The 22,582-nt window shown below is 40.7% G+C and overlaps 1 protein-coding gene across 1 annotated transcript in view; it reads right to left on the bottom strand.

The window, feature by feature from the left end:
* Positions 1-22,582, bottom strand: part of cdc5l (CDC5 cell division cycle 5-like (S. pombe)) — a 43,684-nt gene that overhangs the window by 6,295 nt on the left and 14,807 nt on the right. The window contains exons 5-14 of the mRNA XM_055635555.1: positions 20,775-20,874; positions 19,269-19,487; positions 14,136-14,280; positions 13,312-13,500; positions 11,787-11,935; positions 11,094-11,256; positions 7,458-7,622; positions 7,136-7,216; positions 6,342-6,584; positions 3,162-3,359 (exon numbers count right to left, since the gene is read on the bottom strand). Coding sequence (XP_055491530.1) covers positions 3,162-3,359; positions 6,342-6,584; positions 7,136-7,216; positions 7,458-7,622; positions 11,094-11,256; positions 11,787-11,935; positions 13,312-13,500; positions 14,136-14,280; positions 19,269-19,487; positions 20,775-20,874 — 1,652 coding nt within the window. The remainder of the gene's footprint in view (positions 1-3,161; positions 3,360-6,341; positions 6,585-7,135; positions 7,217-7,457; positions 7,623-11,093; positions 11,257-11,786; positions 11,936-13,311; positions 13,501-14,135; positions 14,281-19,268; positions 19,488-20,774; positions 20,875-22,582) is intronic.

Raw genomic sequence — 22,582 nt, 5'->3', positions numbered from 1 at the left:
CGTTTATTGATTTTCTCAAAAGATATTTAGAAAATGCATAACTTAAGTGTTGCATGATAGTGACAAATCTGTGAACATTTATTGCAGCTGTTTTCAATACCAAGAGAAGGAGTGTAAATTCTTTGAATGGAACTGCTACTGCCCGATTCTTAGAACTACCCATGTGAATGATTTCCAACCTACTTCCCACTTTTCCCTGCCAAGATGTTTAAACAAATCCACCCTTTGTGAATAACTTCCTTGATTAACTGAAACTTATCCTTACGGGTATAAATATAACATGCTATCCTTGCAATCCCGGTGTGCTTATTTTTTCAACCCAAGATGGAATTTAAAAAAAGAAACATTACTTCTATATACTTATTATGTATTAAGATTCCTGCCATTCATTTTTTCCAGAAATTATAAATGTATGTACTTTGAGATTATCATAAAATAATAAAAAGCACAACTGTTAAAACAGTGGATTATATAATTTAACACTACTTTGTCAGAAAAATGAGGCAGAATATCTTGATGCACATTTAAGCAATCTTGTCTGGCCCGATTTATTTCAATAATTGGCATTAAAATAGTCACATGCATTTTAATGTTAAAGCCAATGAGTAATAAAACAATGACAATATTCAACACTGAAGCCAGAATTATCAGTGTGCAAATCAAGTTGGTAGGGGCACAATTTGCCATTTAAATTTACACTGAGGACACAAGGGTCACGAAGGGTCTCAAGCCGCAATGTCATCGATCAATGTTCTCCAGGGATATTGCCTGACCCGCTGAGCTACTCAAGCATTTTGTATTATTTTGTATATTAACCAGTATCTTAACCAGCAGTCCTTTGTTCCCAGATTTACTTTGAGCTCTGTACCAAAATCAAGAAATAGGTCATCTACATAGGTCAATGTAGGACAAATTCCTAAACTTTCAACTGTAGTTAAATCATTGCTTGCGTGCTAAATCTGTTTCATTCTTTAGCATTTAAATTTCTGATTTAGCAATATGCCTTAATCAGAAGACTGATGCTGCACTCTGCTGGAATGCTTCAAGCTTCAGTAAGTAATATATGCATCCAAGGCAAAATTTGCAGCCCCACTCGTATGAGGGTCAGAAAAGGGAAACATGGCGAATTAGTAAAATGTGGAAGCAAACCTTGTACAGTTTTAAGTGAATGCTTTTTTGTGTAAATGAGGTGGGGGTGGTATTATATAGATAACAATAATGAGGAGGAAAAATGTGACAATGAGAGGACATGTTTATGGTCCTAGCAGCTTTAAAAGAGGATAAAATCAGAGTATTTGCTCATAAAATGAAGAGAAGCGCAAGCTGTCTACCATTTTTGAAAACCTTTTGGCTATAGCAGGTACTGATAGACAGTAAATATACTGATATGGTATAGTTGTTTATAAAATAATAATGTTAAATATTGAGTAACTATAGGATTGTCTGCCAAACATGAATGGGGGCAAATTATTGAACAGATTATCTGAATTACAACAAAAACGAAATGTAGAGAAGTATAAATTCATCAAGGACCATCAGCATGGATTTCTTGCGGGAAACCCATGTCTGCCTGACTTCCTAAATACGTTGTAATAGCCAGAAAGGGCGTGTTTCTTTCCGAGTTAATGAGGGAGGCATTTGGTGAAGTATACCTAGATTTCAGCGTCATTTGAGAATAAGTCCACCTGTATTGTGTATTTTGTGTAGCGCATAAGTAAGAAACAAAATGTCTAGATAATGTTTTGTTAACATGAATTGCGGGGAAAAATGCTGAATATAACATAGAATACCAATGCTCGCCTTTAAATCTGGCAGAACTACTTCAAGTGATATGGAACAAGTTATCACGGTTAAATATTGCCAATATCACTGGACGGAGCAGATTTCATATTGTTTATATCTCACAATAAGCCAATATTATAAATTATGACTTCAAAAGATGGTTGTTAAACCCTTCCGATATTTTCTGTAAAACATTAAAATGAACCATTTCCAAATGCCAAGAAATTTATAAATCATATGGTGTGCTCCTGTGCTTTTTTTCCCTTGTAGATAGCTAGACATCACTTCATATTTCCTTACAAGGGCGACATTTTTGTAGAATTTTTGGGCGCACTAAAATTCTAGAACAAAAAAGCATCTCCAAATATTATGCTTTTACATTGGGTTAGGTAGGATGTCAGGTTGGATGCAAGGTTCTAGGCCCCGTCTTCAAGAAACCGGCAACTTTACATTGCAATAACATTCTCAATGCCAGAGGTTGATTACCCTGCCAAATTCCTTTTTGTTGAAACTTTTTAAAAGTGCTTTTAAACTACAAAAAACAGGGCATTACTCCTTTCTTACTTTGCAAAACACCACAGATGAAATTGTTGTTATATAATCACTCCTTCATGTAATGTGCATGATCACATTACTCATGAACAGAGGGGAATAATATTGTCTTGAAACAAAATGGTTACTAAGTATGTTGCATAATGTTCAGGCAAGCCTTACTAAAAATATACACATATAGCACAGTACACCATAAATTAAAATATAAAATTGTTGGCATGGATTTTGTAATGAAGTTTTCAAAAATAGATAGAAAAGTATCTGTGTGTCTGCCTTGGCCTGTGCGATCTCCCAGTTGCCAAACATTTTAACTCCCCTTCCAACTCCCACACTGACCTATCTGTCCTGGGTCACCTCCACTGTCAGTGTGAGGCCACACGCAAATTGTGGAAACAACACCTCATATTTTGCTATACAACCTAGCGGCATGAATATTGATTTCTCCAACTTCAAGTAACCCTTGAATTTCCTCTCTCTGATCCTCCCCAACCCTAGCCCTCTTGCTAATTTCATCGTTCCTATCCCTTCATTATCACCTTGTCCCCAGCCAACAATGGACCATTGTGGGCTCCACCTTTCCTGAGTCATCGATGCAGACTCTACTTCGTTCTGTACTTTCCCATGCCTTTCGTTCCCCTTTCCCCGACTCTCATTCTGATGAAGGGTCTCGACTTGAAACATCACCTATTCCTTTTCTCCAGAGACGTTGCCTGATCCGCTGAGTTATTCCAGCATTTTGTGTCTATCTTTAGTGTAAACCAGCATCATGAGTTGCAAACATGTTACTTTGCTATTGAATCATTCAGTTTTTCATGATGTACACTAACCTCCAGTTTCTTTTCCAGTGACTCTATACGATCTTTCTTGCTGGCCAGGTTGGCACGAGTGTATCTGTTCTGTCCAGGCAGATACAGCACCTGACTGTAACATTCTTCCCACACCTGGTTATATGCATCAAGAGGAAGATCTCCATGACCCATACCATGTTTTACAATTTCCATCTCCTGACACAACAAATCACTCGCCTGGAAAAAGAATGTTTAAAAAGTTGGAAACAGAACTAACAGACATTTTTAAACTAAAAATCTTACCAACATAGAGAAAATTAAGACAGTGTACGTTTTTCTTAAAATCATTCTCAACTTTTGTTGTTTCATGCCACTTTATTCATAATATTAGAGTAATAATTTAGAAATCCGTTGACCAAAAAAATGCAGACGCTGGAAATCCTAAATAAAAATAGAAAATGCAGGAAACACACAGCATCTGTAAAAAACAGTCAACATGCTAGGGCTGGAACACAAAATCAGAACAGGTAAGGACAGGAAACTATTTTGTTTCAGGTAGCAGAGAAGCTGGAACAGATGATAGCTGTAACAAAGAATAATTCTGATTGGTTATGACCAGACTTCTTCTGAGACAGCTAATGGGCCTGTTCCACTTAGGCGATTTCTCAGCTGATAGCCAGAAGGAGTGGAGACAACTTCTAAGAAGCCAGACTTTTAATAAGCGAGAGATACACTGCTGTGAAGTTCGACGGCCATTACCGGCCAGTTATCCGTGGTTCTGAAAACTCCTGCTTGTTTTTTTCCCCAATGAGCCAATGAAAATGACCGGTCAACAAAGGTGAATAACTAAAACTACCTTCGACTACCTCGACTACCTACAACCACATGGCGACCCCACTACAACTGCACCTACAACTACAGGATTATCGATTATCTCCATGGCAACCAATTTTTACACACAGAAAAATTTTCAACATGTTGAAAGAATTTGCGGCGACCATACTGAGCCGCGACTAGTTCCCAGAATGCGGAAACTCCTCCCGACCATGAAGGAGACTCACCAGAGCCCACCAGCGAACCTGTGGCAAACAATGTGGCGAGCACAGAGTCTCCCGCGCTCGCCTAAAAAGTTGCCTAGGTGGGACAGGCACATCAGGGAGGAGTCAAGCTAATATGACGCTACATTGTCTGTGCAATATGTTGCTAGTAGTGAGGGTTTAGGACATGTACAGCAGGGCAGACTAAAGAAAAAAAAAAGAACTCTGAGCTAAAGCGATAGCAGGCAGGAATAGCCAATTCTGACACAAGAACAGAAAGCAAGAGCAAGTTCTCCAATTTAATATTGAATCTTGCAGTTTGCGATATGCCTAGATGGAAGATGAACCACTGTGTTCCTAAAGCAGTGTTAGGCTTTGTTGTACATCTGCAGACAGACAGCATGGGTAGAGTGGGAACAGGATGGCAAATCAAAGTGGCCAGAAACTTCTTGTCATTCCTGCTACAACAGGGCATCTGGTCTCACCCTATCCAAGATACTCCCTTTGTTCCCCCAACCCCAACATTCATTATTATAAGATAAAACTCCTCTGATGAAGGGTGTTAAACTTGCAATGTTAACTCTATTGTTCTTTCCAGAAATGCTGCCTGACCTACTGAATGTTTTGAGCATTTTCTTTTATATTAGAAAGTTATTATGCCATCTTCAATGGTGCTTTTTCAGATTACCAACCAAAGCTGGCAAGTGGATGTGAAAGATCATTTACATTTTTTATGGCCACAAAGCAGATCAAATTCTGACCAGCCCATTTATTCATTTCAATCTCACCAAACACATCTCTGCCATCTAGTGGTACAATTGAGTATCATCATTGTAACGTTGCAATCAAGCCTGCACTTGCCTACCACAATAATCTTGAAAGCCATACCCTTAATTACACAAAGGTTAATCAATACTGTGAATTAACCAGTAGAGCAAAAGTACACTTTATGCATTATGTTTCACACCACAATTCACCAAGGTTGCTGGGGTTGCGGACTGGGAGGAAGGCTGTCAAAAGTATACAGCGGGATATAGATCAGCTATAGAAATGGCAGATGGAGTTTAATCTGACCAATCTATCCACCACCACGCACAAGAAGCGCAAGACAGACACCATTGTATGCAGATGTCGAGAAGTGTGTTCAGCTCTGGCTGAACAACTTCTAATCTTGTGTGTGGATAAGAGTGTGAGGCGTTGACTTTGGGAGGCCAAATGTAAGGGGAAAATATGCAATTATATTTTGTGACCCTTCACAGCATTGATGTACAGAGGAATCTTGGCATCCAAGCCCATAACTCCTTGAAAGTGGCAACACAAGTAGATAGAGTGGTAAAGGCGCGACATGGTATGCTTGCTTTCATACGGCAGGGCTTTGAGTATAAGAGTCAGGAAGTCATGATGCAACTTTATAAAACTTTTGTTAGGTCGCTTTTGGAGTATTACATGCAATATATACTTTCTATAATGGGTCACCCCATTATAGAAGGGAAATGGAGCATTTGGAAAAGGTGCAAAGGTGTGGGCCAAAGGACCTGTTCCATGCAGTACTGTTTTATGTTCTGTATCAGGTCATGGTTCTCCACAAATCAATAAATCAGTAGTCCAAAGATTGGGTGATATAATACTAGTTCAAATAAAAAATAATAGGAGCATTTTCCACTTAAAACATGTTCTGGAATTCTGTCATCTTTCAAATTGTTTTTGCATTTTATCTCCAAATTTTAAATTACAAAGCTTGCACATGATCATTAATTTCAAAATTCTATGGTGATATACAAGAGCTTTTTGCTCATCTAAGATTAGATAGCAAGTTAAGGAAAAACATCATTTTAATAACTCAAGATTTTCAATATTTCTTCAAAATGTTACCGTCCAAAGAATCAAAAAGATTATTTTATTCAGAATATAAAATCTCATGCTTCCCTATAAGCACACTATGCATTGCCATTAATCATGCATATATAATCCATGTGTTCATTGTTAAGCATGTAAACTCTGTAGTTCCTTCATAATTAAAACCTCCAGGTCTTGCAATCACACCCCTTCCTCCACAGAAATAAGGTTTCCATTTTCTTTTGTTTCCTGTATCCTCATATTTTGGATACTTAATGGGTAGTATCATCATTTGTGGTCTATAATTGATGGCAACATACATGAAGAATTAAAACAATTTACAAACCTTTTTCATGTCTTCTTTATTGATCTTCTCATATCTGTTGTGTTCCAGAAAAGCAATATGCTCAACGTTACCAGAACTTGATCCTGCTCCTTTCCCTCTTTTATTAAACAGATCTACATATGGATGGTGCAACGTATCATAGTGAAGCATGACAATCATTTCTTTCTTCACCATCTCTTCAGCTTTCTGCATTTCAGTTAGAGGTGGCTCAACATTTAGAGGACGCAAGATGGTTTCATTAACCTAAAATTAGAAGAGAATTTGGTTTTATAAACCAATTCTATACTTTGAAATAAAATGTTTCTATTATAACTAACCTGCCAAAAATTTCAAAGATCATTCTTAATCGACGAAGCCATGCACAACGTAAATGTCAAACTTACCCGTGAAACACTTTTGACGGTTGGCTAAGTGTACAGCTGCGTCTCTGACATTCACAAACATCAAAATATATTTGAAAACTATTATAAATACTACTGAACAATTATAAAAAGAAAATCAAACTTCTAAATCATAGAAAACTGTTAGATCTATGTAAATATGCACCTGTCTCCCTTGCAATTGTCCCTCCCCTATTGAAATTAATCTGTGCCAGATCTAACCTGGTGCAGTTTAAGCATTCAGATTTCCCGCTGTATAGAAAGGAATAAATGCTGGAACAGTCTGAATGACAGCAGTGAGTATATCAGGAAGTTGAAACTTCCTTGCTCTGTGGAGCACCTTCTTCTTGTGATCCAGTTTATCAATCTAGCAGTCCCACAAAAGAAAGTCATGGACTCTTGTTTTATACTTACCTCTGTAGGCCTTGGAAAACTTCGTTGTACTGATTGGTGTCTCTTTTTTAATTCCCTCTCACGTTCAGCATCTTTCATTGCCTTAAAATGAAATAATAAAAAATCTGAAAATTACTCAACAAAATTTGACTTTAAGATGCAAAACACAAAAAATATACTGACTTGATGTACTAAACCACCAGTGAAGCATGTGATCACACTTAGTATTCAAATACCAGACACACAATTCAATCATATCCTCACTACAAAATTGATTCAGTGTAAATACAAACTCCATTCTGTCAAATTGTCTAACGGCTGTTATAGTATAAAAGGAGGTTACCTGTCTCCGTGACTCCACATCAGCAGCATCTTCTATGAAGTTGTCTTCTGTGTCCTGTTCCTCCAGTTCGCGTTCTGCATTCTCTGGCAGGACAATTTCGAAGTCATTTTTAGGAGTAGGAAGATTGAGCAGGCCCACCCGTAGTTGCTCCCGGTGCTCTCTTTCCTACAAGGAAAATTATGCGAGACTGTTGAGGCAACATTGGCAATTTCCGGGTGAACAGTTAGCAGTAGGCTTGATACAAATCTTGATGTAGAGTTCACGACTAGTTAATGACATGAAACTCTATTTAAAGAAACTTGAAACTACAAGGAGTTTTAGCAACCGAATAAATTCAGACATTTTAAATATAGATTCTAATAACCAGCTTTTATTCACTGATCAAACATTTCATTTTTAACTGATTGAGATTTTTGTGGAGCTACAACATAATAGGACAGTGGGCATTTGCTAAAGCTGCAAATTAATGTCTGAGTACGCAAAATTAAAAAACAGCCCTGACACACCGATAATATGCAATTTCCATGGTGTACAACAGCAGAGAAATTTGTCTCTTAGATCATACACCTGGTTGAACCTTCTCCAGAATCTATTGATTTCTATGGTTGAAAATTCAGATGCAAGAGGGAAATTCCTTTTTAAAATATGTATTTCTCTATGGTTTAATGCTTTTGGTTAAACATTTTTCATTACAAAATTGGTTTTAATCCATCAATGCTTCAATATAATAGTTATTAAATGTGCTTGAGTGTCAGACAATTTTTACAGCTGGGGGCAGTGTCAACTTACTCGGGGGGATGATGGGAAAGTGGTTTATTCAGTGTTTTACCAGAGGTTCTTCTGGCACTCAGTTCATGCCTTTGGTATCTGGAATGCTCTACACCAGCAATTCATTCTCCACAAACAGACAAGATAGGAGCATGGAGAAATTGCTGGTGGCAATTCTGGGCACAAGATTTGGCTACAAAAGTACCAGCCATTAAATATTCCGAACATTTAAGGTCCACAGGTTATACTTATTCAGCTTCCTGATTACAAAAGCGATTTCAAAAAGAAATTGGAGGAAACAACAGGACCTTTTAAATTATACTACTCAAAGCATATCCTGTTCCAGGGTCTCCTTTTCAGTATTTGAACCAAAACCGTAGCAGGATTCTGACAGCCTGGTAATTTTCTACTGCCTTTTTATAATACAGAAGGAATATAGTTGTTTAACGTCTTCAATCCTACATTCTCATTAGCAACTTATACTGCAAGTATTGTTTGTTTACAGTGAGCTTGAGTTAGGGAAGAGCTTTGGGGTAAAATACCACTACCGGTACTTATTTCCAAGGCTCATTCATGTGTAATCCTGATTTAACAATTAAAATCACATAAATATTAGCATGTGTATGCACATGGATATCCCAGGAATGGAGGGATATGGATCATGTGCAGGCAGTTCAGATTAGTTTATCTTAACATCATGTTCAGCCTAGGCATTATGGGCCGAAGGACTTGGCGCCCGTATTGTTCTATGATCGGTGTGTAAAATCACATGAACTTTGACTTGTGAGTCACACACACCAACAACCCCCCCCCGCACACACGCTAACTACCCCCCTTGATATTATATTAACATTATTAATTTGCTCCTTTTACCCCATAACCACCCAATCCACTGACACATAGCCCAACTCGCAGGCGCGTCTAGGGAGGGTGGGGAGGGTAGAGAGTGAGAGCAGAGAGAGAATGGGGGGAGAGAGAGAGAGAAAGGTGCAGAAACAGAAGGGCAAGAGGCAGAGGGTGAGGGGGAGGGAGAGAGAGAGAGAGGGGGGAGAGAGAGGGGAGAGGGAGAGGGGGGGAGAGAGAGGGAGGGAGAGAGGGGGGGGGAGAGGGGGGGAGAGGGGGGAGGGAGAGGGGAGGGAGGGGAGAGAGGGGGGGGAGGGGAGAGGGGAGGGAGAGGGGGAGGGAGGGGGGGAGGGGGGGGGGAGGGAGGGGGGGGGAAGGGGTGGAGGGAAGGGGGTAGGGGGGAGGAGTGGAGGGGAGGAGGGAGGGCAGGAGGGAGATGGGGTAGGGGGAGAGGGGAAAGAGTGTGGAGGGAGGGGGAGAGGGGTACGTGGGAGAGGGAGGGGGGGATGAGTGGGGAGGGAGGGGGGAGATGGTGTAGGTGAGAGAAGGGGGGGCAGAATGAGGAGGGAGGAGGGAGGAGGAAAGGGGAAAGGGGAAGAGTGCGAAGGGAGGGGGAGATGGGGTAGGGGAGAGAGGAGGAAGAGTGGGGAAGGAGGGGGAGAGGGATAGGGGCGAGAGGCGTGGGGGAAAGAGGGGGAAGAGTGGGGAGGGAGAAGGGTGGGGGCAGTCCCTCTATTCCCACACTCTCCCTCTCACCTCCCCCATTTCCCTCCCTACTCTCCCTCAATCCCCCCACTGCCCTTCTTCACCTCCCCAGGATCTCACCTGTCCTCAGGATCTACAGAACTTGTTCACAGAGAGGAACACAGAACAGGGAGGAGTCAGAGAGCCACATGCCAGCGCTCGTCAGGGTGCTGACGTAACTCGGCCTCACGACGCCCGCAGCCGTTGATAACTGCCCTTTAAAGCCGCTAAGGCAAGACGCGTTCGCCCAGGAGCGAGCGTTGACAGCAAAGAAGCACCGGCTTCTGACTCTCTGGGAACCCACAGCTGGAATGAGCGTGCAGGGGATGGGAGGGGCGCGCAGGCGGGCGGGGCTTCGCAAGCAGCGCCAGCTGTGAGGAGAAAGTTCAGCGGAACTTATGAGGAGAAGTTCAGCGCGTGAGGAGTCGCTGCCCCGAGATCTGTAGAACAAAGGAGCTATAGCGGAACGCAGCTGTAGAATCTTTGTTTTGCAGAACTTTCTCGATCTTTCTTCGCCTTTAATCCACAGCGGCGGGGAGCGGGGCCAGGACGCAGGTGGGGCTGGATTGGTGGGCATGTGGGGATTGTGACGTCAGCAGCTTGTGAGCGGCGTTTATATTAAAAAAATTGAGTTTTGTGAACAATTTTATTAAAAATCTGGGGAAATAATTGAAATTTCAAGGAGATTTTTACATGCAAAATGACACACACACATCCACACAGAGTTTTAAAGGTATACTAGACGAAGTCCAGACCCGTTGGGTCTGTTCCTCCAACGCCCGGTTGCGGTGGGCGGCATGCGGCAAAAGTGGAGGAGAGCCGGGCGGCAGCAGCAAAAATCTCTAGCGAAATGTGAAAAATGACGGCGTTTTTGGAGGAGAGTCGGGCGGCAGCAGCCGTTATGGTGGCTGGCCAGCAGGAGGCGAAAAAATGAGTGAGTGGGGGGGGAAGGATTTTATTAAAAATGTGTACATAAGAATGACGAAATTTAATGAGTGGATTTGTGAATGTAAAAGTGAAATGGCTAGCGAAATGGAAAAAATCTCTGTGTTTTTACGTGTGGTTTTGGCGGACCAAGGAATCAAAAGCCAAAAATCTAATCTCACATACACCCACAAACAAACAAACACACACACACACACACACAATTTTAAAAGTATATAGATATGATAGATATGATACTTACTTAAGATGTGTCACTGTATATGTCTTATTGTACCAATATAAAAGTATTAACTTTTCTTAATAAAAACAAACTCAAATGACAGTCCGGCTTCATACCAGTTGTTTGGTGTACGAAGGATCATTATAATCCACAACTTCATCTCCAGGATTGATATTCAATTTATCTCGTAAAGGAGTCCTTCCAGGAGTCACTACTGCACCAGTTTTCGGTGTCATTCCACTGCGTGGAGTCAAAGCATCACTCCCATGCGTTGGGGTCCTAAACATTTTAAAATAAGATATTTTGCACGTTTACTGTCATTCACTCTGGAAACAGTTAAATAAACACTGAAAAGACAATCTTAAATGTAGATGCTATTTGAGTTAGGGAGAGTATTGACTGCAGGATAATTCCCATTAATCTTTACATTTTCCCCCATTCATACTTGTGTTCCGTCTCCTCCAAACCAAAATGGAGATAAATGGATTTCAAAATATTTTCCTTAAATGCAAATAATCCCACCCAATCAATAATAACTTTATGAACAGGATATGGTTGAAATCTGGTCATCAACTTTTTAGATCTGAATATCAATAAGAGACGATGCAAGATTCAACCAAGGATGCCTTATGGTCTGTAAAACCGAGATGTAACCAGTCATTATGCAACATGACAATTAAAAAAATTGAAGAATTACTCAAGGCAAATTAAGCAACATGACAGGTAACAGTTGTTTTACAGTTCCTAAAATCAAAAGTTATAGTTTCACTATAAAATGACAGTATTAAGAAGAAATTATGAACTAATACCTGAAAGGTGTTGCAAGCACCGTATTTGGTGTCTGAACTATCTGTCGCTGTGGGGTTACTCCAGAAAAATCACTTTCATGGAGAGGGGTGTTCAGTCCTCCTTTTAAAGGCGTATCAACATTTGTCAGTGCCATTAAATTTTGAGCTTCCTGCATAATGAAGAATAAAAATCTCCTGTTTAGCTCCAATATAATTTTCATATTACCTTTCCTAAATTTTCTCTTAAATTCATAAATTATCTAAAACCAAGGAACTTATCTCAAGCACTCCATGAAACCTACTTTGAATTAGAATGGGCCCCTCTAGGATACTGCTAAAACTATATCTTCCTATATGGCTCCATCATAAAATAAAAATAGTAAATCAAAGCAGTGGTCCTCTAAAGTGGTCCACCATACACGACAATGCAATTTTTTTTTTTAAATGCCTCATTTAAGTTTAGCATGACAATAGTTGACATACTCAGAAAATCGGACTGACGCAAACTTGATTCTGGATGTGTACCATTAGCTAATTTTGGTAATGCTGATCTCATTGGCTATAAAACGGAAATAAAAGGTGCCGTTCCCAGTTTTACTTTTCCCAATGAGGTACTGTAGTGTGAACAATAGAAAATCATCCGAATCAGACTTATTCTGTACAGTTCAGTGGTTGGTGTGATAAAATATATTTAAAGATACCAATTGCATTGGTGTCTTACGAACCGAGTAGTTTCAGAAGATAGGATAGTTTAGTTTAGAGATACATCGTGAAAACAGGCCCTTCGGCCCAACGAGTCTGCACTGACCAGCAATCCCTGCACATTAACACTACCCTACACACACTAGGGACAATTTTAGATTTATACCAAACGAATTAACCTACAAACCTGTACATCTTTGGAGTGTGGGAGGAAACCGATGATCTCCGAGAAAACCCAAGCAGGTCATGGGGAGAACGTACAAACTCCGTACGGACAAGCACCCATAGTCAGGATTGGATGTGTAGGAAGAAACTGCAGATGCTAATTTAGAACAAAGATAGACACAAAATGCTGGAGTAACTCAGCAGGACAACCATCATCACTGGAGAGAAAGAATGGGAAAGAGATACTGCCTGTCCCGCTGAGTTACTCCAGCATGATGTCTATAGACAGGATGGAACCCGGGTCTCTGGCGTTGTAAGCAATAGCTATACTGCTACGCCATCGTGCCGCCTCCTAGGGGATAGAAGACAAATAGATTCTTCTGGGGAATATTAGGTCCCTTTATCTCCAAAACTAAAGATCTTAGCAACTAGGGATATCTCATCCTCTTTTTGTCCTCTTGATTTAATGCAACTGTAGTTCCAGTACTTTTTGTTGTGTATCAATTTATTTTAATCTTATTTTTTCCTTGCCTGTTCTCTGCACCAATTATAAATTTAAAAAAAAGATTTGCTTTTTATTTTTGCAGCCCCTTCCATCTGTACTATGCACTCTTAAAACATAAGCATTTTAGGTTACAGTACAAAACTGAACCTCTCTGGATTACTGTAGCTTGATTACCTGAAGAATACGATCTTGTGCTGCAGGAGTACGTGCAGTTCGCAAACTCAAACCCGAATTGGCAATGCTATATTCGGAAAGAAGAGCATTGGAGGCAGAATTTGGCATGCCAGATTCCTCAACAGCTTGGCAGGCCATTTCACTCGCCTGTCCAATTTTGACCACTTCTTCCAGTTCAGCATCAGAGATCTTTTAAACAGAAAGCAGATTATTCATGAGTGGCTAACAAAGCTTCAAACATTGTCAAGCGATTTACACGTTCATTAAAAACTTTTATACATGCACCTAAAATCTACTGGACGCGATGAGAGCTGCTATTTCCCTCTTTTTCTACGTGGTTGCACAAGCTCGAAGGCTTGTGAGCATTGCAAGTTGCTTGTTAGTTTGGAGGTATCTCTAGGCTGGGGATAGCTGAACAGCAATCAAAGAGATGGCGTAGAATGAAGCTTCCACCATATTCAAAAGATAGTGTTGCAAGAGACTGTCTGTTGTGTCAACACTTTGGCTGACCCAAGCAACATCCCACATCTTCAAAGCAGCCTCTCTCCATGCGCAAGTTCCCAGCACTGCACCTAGTAGCAGCAGGCAGGCCAAGAGCTCACGCCAAGTTCCCAGCACAGTAGCTCTGTTAGAAATGCATTGTGTAAAATACTATATTCAACCTTTCAGCTCTGATTCCATTTGTGTTCTCATCTGGGGCAACACCTCCAAAGTGTTATGTGAGGTACCAGTATACTCACATTTTTGTACGATATCAGCATCAGCAGATGACAATATAGAAAATACAACAATTATCTTTGTGGCATTTGAAGTGGGGAATTTACCTGTGGTGCAGGAAGAACTAATTTACTTCTTTTCTTAGTAAACTCAGATACACCACTGATCTGTAATATAGCAGAAGGCAAATCAGATTCCTTCTTCTTTTTCAGACGCTGCTTATCTTTCTTCTGTTCAGATTCTTCTTTCTCACTGAATAAAACAAATAAACAATATTACGATCAACATATTTGTAATGTGCACTGGATTTTAGAAAGCTAACTCTAAACTCCAACAGCCAACTTAATTTAAAAAATGAAAAAACTCATAATTGAACTAAAAAATGTTTATTGAAGCCTCCTCTCCTGAAACAATAAGACAAACTTATAATTGGCAAACAAGCAGCATGGACAATTATATATGACAATTGTACGTACTGTACTTTGAATTCTAAGTTATTTCTGGTATTTTCGAGTTACTGTAAATATAAGGATTAACACTTGCAATGCAAAATGATGTTATCATTCACAGATTTGGTTCCGCTCATGTTTAAAGTGTCATTATTACCAATATATACACTTTCTCAATTAAAGTCATACAAACGTTAGGAAATATAAATAATTTTAGTTTTGGGAACTTGCAAATGCTCCAGCAATTGCACAGTGTCAAATTATAATGCATTTCATGTGTTGACAAAGGTAGAGAGGGTTTAATTTAAAAGCTGGTTCCAACCAATAACGGCTATCTTCGACAACGATAATAGTGAGGGTTTCAACAGTGCTCATGCCATTGAATACCAAGAAAGGGTGGTCTTGCTGTAATTATGGATTCCTTAGTAATTACTTGTGAAAGTCAATCCAAAGAGTTTCTACAGCTATATTAATAGCAAAAGGATAACGAGGGATAAAATTGGTCCATTGGAGAGACAGAGTGGGAAGCTATCTGCAGAGCCAAAAGAGATGGGGAAGATATTGAACAATTTCTTTTCTTCGGTATTCACCAAGGAGAAGGATATTGAATTATGTGAGGCAAGGGAAACGAGTAGAGTAGCTATGGATACTATGAGTTTCAAAGTAAAAGAAGTACTGACACTTTTGAAAAATATAAAAGTGGATAAGTCTCCAGGTCCTGACAGGATATTCCCTAGGACATTGAGGGAAGTTAGTGTAGAAATAGCCGGGGCTATGACAGAAATATTTCAAATGTCATTAGAAACGGGAATAGTCCCCGAGGATTGGCGTACTGCGCATGTTGTTCCATTGTTTAAAAAGGGTTCTAAGAGTAAACCTAGCAATTATAGACCTGTTAGTTTGACTTCAGTGGTGGGCAAATTAATGGAAAAGATACTTAGAGATAATATATATAAGCATCTGGATAAACAGGGTCTGATTAGGAACAGTCAACATGGATTTGTGCCTGGAAGGTCATGTTTGACTAATCTTCTTGAATTTTTTGAAGAGCTTACTAGGGAAATTGACGAGGGTAAAGCAGTGGATGTTGTCTATATGGACTTTAATAAGGCCTTTGACAAGGTTCCTCATGGAAGGTTGGTTAAGAAGGTTAAACTGTTGGGTATAAATGCAGGAATAGCAAGATGGATTCAACAGTGGCTGAATGGGAGAAGCCAGAGGGTAATGGTGGATGGCTGTTTGTCGGGTTGGAGGCAGGTGACTAGTGGGGTGCCTCAGGGATCTGTGTTGGGTCCTTTGTTGTTTGTCATGTACATCAATGATCTGGATGAAGGGGTGGTAAATTGGATTAGTAAGTATGCAGATGATACCAAGATAGGGGGTGTTGTGGATAATGAAGAGGATTTCCAAAGTCTACAGAGTGATTTAGGCCATTTGGAAAAATGGGCTGAAAGATGGCAGATGGAGTTTAATGCTGATAAATGTGAGGTGCTACACCTTGGCAGGACAAATCAAAATAGGACGTACATGGTAAATGGTAGGGAATTGAAGAATACAGTTGAACAGAGGGATTTGGGAATAACTGTGCATAGTTCCTTGAAGGTGGAATCTCATATACATAGGGTGGTAAAGAAAGCTTTTGGTATGCTAGCCTTTATAAAGCAGAGCATTGAGTATAGAAGCTGGGATGTAATGTTAAAATTGTACAAGGCATTGGTGAGACCAAATCTGGAGTATGGTGTACAATTTTGGTCGCCCAATATAGGAAGGATGTCAACAAAATAGAGAGAGTACAGAGGAGATTTACTAGAATGTTGCCTGGGTTTCAAACAACTAAGTTACAGAGATAGGTTGAATAAGTTAGGTCTTTATTCTCTGGAGCGCAGAAGGTTAAGGGGGGACTTGATAGAGGTCTTTAAAATGATGAGAGGGATAGACAGAGTTGATGTGGACAAGCTTTTCCCTTTGAGAATAGGGAAGATTCAAACAAGAGGACATGACTTCAGAATTAAGGGACAGAAGTTTAGGGGTAACATGAGGGGGAACTTCTTTACTCAGAGAGTGGTAGCGGTGTGTAAAGAGCTTCCAGTGGAAGTGGTGTCGGCAGGTTCATTGGTATCATTTAAAAATAAATTGGATAGGCATATGGATGAGAAGGGAATGGAGGGTTATGGTATGAGTGCAGGCAGGTGCGACTAAGGGAAAAAAGTTGTTCGGCACGGACTTGTAGGGCCGAGATGGCCTGTTTCCGTTCTGTAATTGTTATATGGTTACTCGATATTAATATTATTTGCTGCTTTTCAGGAGGGCGGCGCGACTCACCCGTTGCAGCGGCCCCTACAGCCTGTCTGTCTTTTTTTTATTTTTTGTCTAGTTAAATGTAGTGTTTGGTGTTTTTTAATAGTGTTTTTAAATGTGTACATGTGGGGGGCGGGGGGGGAGGGGGAAACTGTTTAAATCTCTTCCCTGTCCGGGAGACCCGACCTTTTCCCTGTCGGGTCTCGGTTGTCGTTGGGGCCTAGCACCGTGGAGCGGCCTCCAACCTGAATGACCCGGGGGCTCGGGAGACTGTGGAGCTGCGGACTACTCACCATCGTGGGGCTGGCCGGCCTCGGAGCGTGGGGAGCGGTGGTGACTCGCTGCTGCAACGCGACTCCTGGGGCTCGGAGGCTCCAGCAACGCAGCCGCAGGTCCGGTGAACTGGGACATCGGGAGCTCGCGGGTCCGGGGGGAGAGAGAGACCGCTTCCCGGAGCTCCCACAACGCGACTTCTCCAGCCCGTATCGCGGGGTTGGAACAACCCGGACCGGGACCGTACATCACCTGGCGCGGCTTCATGGCCGTGGGACTCACCAATGCCCGTGGGGGTTCCAACCTTGTACTTTCAGACCGGGAGCGGGGCCGTAAATCGCCCCGCGCGGCCTAAAATGGCCGTGGGACTTATCATCACCCGCCTGGGGGCTTGGACATCGGGAGAGAAATTGAGAACGGGGAGAGAAAAGACTTTGCCTTCCATCACAGTGGCTTCACTGTGATGGATGTTTGTGTGAATTTAATTGTGTGTATGTCTGTAGGACATTGTCTTTGTTTGTATGGCTGTGGAAACAACATTTCGTTTGAGTCTCACTGGGGCTCAAATGACAATAAATTTGTATTGTATTGTATTGTATTGTAAAAAAAAAGCGAAAAATCAGATGTCCATTTAAAAATGAAATACTTGAAACACTCAGCAGTTTTGAAACACTCAGCAGTTTGTGAGAAACATTCAACAGTTTAAGCAAGATTTGTGAAAAGAGAAACAGAGTCAACATTTCATTAGACAATAGGTGCAGGAGTAGGCCATTTGGCCCTTCGAGCCAGCACCACCATTCAATGTGATCATGGCTGATCATCCACAATCAGTCCCCGTTCCTGCCTTCTCCCCATATCCCCTGACTCCGCCATCTTTAAGAGCCCTATCTAGCTCTCTCTTGAAAGTATCCAGAGAACCTGCCTCCACTAAATCTTTAATCATTCGTCTTATCATGGGTGGTACCTAATCTGTTGAACGTTTCCAGCATTTTATGTTTTTAATTCAGATTCCCAGAATTGCAGTTTTTTGATTTCCATTTAAAAGTGAGAAATTAAAAATTTGCAGCAAAAGCATTTCATTCTTTGGTATTAAGAGAGTGCAAGAGGCAGCACCATCACAGTTGTTAATGTAATTGAGAAAGAGTTGAAAGCCTGTAAAGTACTGAAACAAGTATTCCATGTATCTAATAAAAAGGCCAGACACACCAGTCAGGTTTCCCTAGCCACACCTTTGACTTGGAGAAGCAGGTGGAGTTCTAGAAATTGTTCAATGCAAGAATGTTTTCAGCCAAAACAGGATGGTGGTAGAAGGGTCCCGTCATAGGTCATCCTCGTAGGGGCTAAAAGTATAGAGCTAGTTAGGATTAACTAGTTAGGACTGAAAACTAATGGTGGAGACCCCAGAAGAGTCATGGATGTTCAGGAGAATGGACTGGTTTAGAGACGGAAGAAAGTAATGGTAAGAAGAGATAAGTTTGGTCAGAATAGCAGCGTGTAACAGTGGGTCTTGCAGATTTTCGTGAGGGAGTGTTGGGGGATGAGGGGAAATGAGCCGTGCCTGCGCAGTTGGGGGCTATGCGTGAGTGGTGCAATATTGCGTTGGGGGGACGGGTTGTATTGGGGGAACGGGTGAGTGGTGGAATATTGCGTTGGGGAACAGGTTGCGTTGGGGGACCAGGCCTCTCATGTGACAGGGACCCAACGGGTCCCACTTAGTCTAGTTTCTTTATACATGGTTCCATCTGTGGAATTATTTTTCCTGATGACAAATGATTTCCATTTTATCAGGGCTCCTTGATGCCACACATGGTTAAATCCTGCCTTGAGATTAAGGACAACTGCTATCACCTCATCTCTGGAAATCAGCTGTTTGGTGTATGTTTGGACTAAGGTGATCTGGATTGTATCAGTCCTGACTAAACGCAAATTGCGCAGAGAGGTACAAGCCATCTAACGCCGATGACGTCTCCCATTACTTTTCAGAGTAGAGCAGATGGTTCGAGTGTTGGCTAGCATGCCTACAGGTACAGCTAGTTCTCGAGCACCATGAGCAGATGTTTTATATGGTTGGGGAAACCCAAACTGTAACATCCGAAGATATTTAAACTTCAATGAAAATGTTTGCACAATGAAAAAATAAATGTGAAGTGCATACATTGTAAATAGAAAACGTTCAAAAAAGTACAGGAATGATAATTTAGCATTTTTGCTGCAACTTACGATCGTAGTTCTCCATCTAGATGTTGCTGGCGGAGTCTTTTGAAATCTGGTTCAAGTGCTTGATAGTTTTCCTCAGCGGTATCATAAAAACCCGGAGCAGGTTTCTTTTCAAACGGAATTTCAGCATTATAATCCACACCTCTCTTCTTTTTTCTTTTTTTCTGTATCTCAATGCCAGCGGCTCGCAATTCTCTGCGCTTCTGAAGTGCTGCTAGTCGTCTACAATATTTAAGGTAGATAGATTATTATTTTACCATTACATTTATTTTGCAGACTCCCATCAAATCAGAACGTCCATTTGATAGCACATAAAATGGATCTTAAAAGTTAGAAAATAATAGTTCTTAATAATTAAACAAATACACTACAACTTTCATGAACTGAGAACAGCTGAAGAAGGGTCTCGACCCAAAACGTCACCCATTCCTTCTCTCCAGAGATGCTGCCCGTCCTGCTGAGTTACTCCGGCTTTGTGTCTATCTTCAGCACTAATAATTTTGCTGCTAATGAAATATTTTAATAGTATTGCAATGGCAACCAGCCAAGATGTTTTAGTGATGTGTATAAGTATTCATATGTGACCCATAGTCTTCTTTGAGAGGTGAAATAATGGAGAAACAAATAATTTCAGAAATCTTGCTTGAATCAATTTTTTTAAATTGCAATAATTTGGCTACTGCGATCAATTATTACATGCTTTAAAGCAAAAGCTTTGAGCATTGGTTTTCCCCATTGTAAATGGTCATTATGCACTCATTTTAAGATGCTGTGAGACTGTGAGACAATGAATATTGTCACACAAAGAAAGGGAAAAACTTTCTGTGCTGTAAAATAAATTGTGCCCATTTGCTTTGGAAATAATAGAGGGCTTCAGAAAATTGTTTAATTTTCTTCTGCAAGAAATATAAAATTCCTGATATATAAAAGTAAAATTATGCCTGTAGATATAAAAAATAGTATGATATTTATATCAATTTTTTGGACAGCAAAAAGTACATAAATGTAAACTTTATTCCAATATAAAAAATTGCTCAGGACTATCTAACTGTAAAATAGGCAATCACTCACATCAGATGGAGATTTCTAATTTCAGAAAATTACAAATCTTTCAGAATATTATGATTTCTGAATATGTATAGGAGTATATATCCCTGTATCTAAAATATAGGAATACAGAATTTACTATATTTCCGAATAGGAACATATTATTCCTAATATAATATACAGAAAATAATAATAATATTAATTTTATTTCAGATAAGGCTTTGTTTGTTTTGGATAGAAAGATGATGCATATAGTGCATGATCCATATGGGGAAAAGCTTAAACTGCGGTTTACGAGGCAATATTATTTTTATTGAGAAATTCCCTCTCCCAGGAGGAATTGGCAGAAGCAGATATAATAGCCATGTTTGAAAGTTTAGACATGCATCAATGGGGAAATAGCTTCTCTTTATAAAAATAAATTCTAATGAAAAATGTGATTTCACCGCACATTTTACTAACCTGGCTTCTTCAAGCTGCTTTTCTCGTGCTTTTCTCTTAGCTTTCTTGCCTTGCGTATTGGCCAAACGAGCTCTAGCCTCAGACAGCATTTCAAGTTCATCTATAAATAAAAATATATTCTCAATGTAACCTTGTGCACTCTAAAATTAATATTTTGGTAATAAACAAAAGGTAGTAAAAATATCGGAATAGCATGAATTTTCTGTTCAAATGGTTCCTAAAAGATTTTTAAAACCTTCTGACAGTCAGTATTACACCAGCAGCCTATAATGTCTATGATTATCTCCGTTATGTGTTGTGAATAATTAGATGAGAGTATCAATTTTCCAGCATGATTAATTATTTTTTTCTAAATAGTCTGTAGTTTCTTAATCTTTTCTTACTTGCTCATTTTTATTCGCGTCAGCTCCTGTAGCCCACGTTATTCCATCTAATTTTCTCAGCAATTGCTTTATAATAATAATAACAATATATTTTATTGTCATTGCACATATGTGCAACGAGATGTGATATGCAGCTTCCATCTGATGTGTTAACTTAAAACTAATAAAATTTAGATACCCCGAGAAACATGATTTATAAAAAGAACAGTAAAACAGTCAAAACAGTCTAAAGTGCAAATGTGTCTGTGCGACGTGACCATCCGAGGGAGACAGTTCATGGGAGTGGGGGGCACTCAGCAGGGCCGGTTCAGAGCAGCTATAGCTCTGGGGATGAAGCTGTTCCCGAGTCTGGCGGTGCGGGCTTAGAAGGCCTTGTAACATCTGCCGGTAGGTAGGAGTTCGAACAGTCCATTACAAGGGTGTGAGGAGTCTTTGTGGATACTGACGGCCTTCCTGAGGCACCGTGTGTAGTAGATGCCCTCCAAGGCTGGTAGCTGTGTCCCAATAATCTTCTGCGCTCTGTGGACGAGGCGCTGAAGAGCTCTCCTCTCCGCCTCCGTGCAGCTGAGATACCACATAGAGATGCCATACGTTAGTATGCTCTCTGTGGTGCAGTGGTAGGTTGTCAGCAGCTGTTGGGGCAGACCAGTCTTTTTCAATGTTCTCGGGAAGAACAGTCGTTGCTATACCTTCTTGACCAGCGCAGCGGTGTTGGTCAACCATGTGAGGTCCTCTGAGATGTGTGTGCCCAGAAACTTAAAGCTGGACACTCTCTCCACACTGTCCCCGTAGATGGAGATTGGGGCGAATTCCCTATTATGTGTCCTCCTGAAGTCAATAATCAGCTCCTTGGTCTTGGAGGTGTTTAGTGACAAGTTGTTACGTGCGCACCAGTCCGCCAGGTTCTGCACCTATAGTTGGTTTCATCACCGTTGGTGATCAGCCCGATCACCGTTGTGTCGTCTGCAAACTTGACGATGGTATTCTTTTTGCCACTTACCTATACTAAGGGGTACTTTGCTGTAGCTACTTGAGCCTACCAGCATTGCTTTGCAAAGTGAGAGGATAGCTGAGAATTCAGAATAAACCCATAGTCACTTGAATAACGTGCAAACTCCATAGACAACTGACAAGGTCAAACCCGAGTCCCCAGAGCTGTGTGGTAGCAGCACTAACTGCTGCACTACATCTCATTTTTATTACATAGATATGTTTTTTTTGCAAAATATGTTGAGGTTCTACCGAGTTGTTATGCTCTTTTTTTTGTTGAGCAGTCAGTAATAATACACACACACACACACACCTCGACCGCCTGCCCGTCCACCACGAGGCCGAGATGGCCACCACGAGGAGCAGCAACAACATCCACCACCTCTCCGACCTTCACCGCCTTCCCGGTCAAACTGCCGCAGCTGCCGACTCTCA

The sequence above is a fragment of the Leucoraja erinacea genome, chromosome 5, assembly GCF_028641065.1.
Source record: "Leucoraja erinacea ecotype New England chromosome 5, Leri_hhj_1, whole genome shotgun sequence".
Taxonomy (NCBI): Eukaryota; Metazoa; Chordata; class Chondrichthyes; order Rajiformes; family Rajidae; genus Leucoraja; species Leucoraja erinaceus.
Note: the sequence above shows the minus strand (reverse complement) of the source record. Positions and strands in the feature narration are given on the sequence as shown.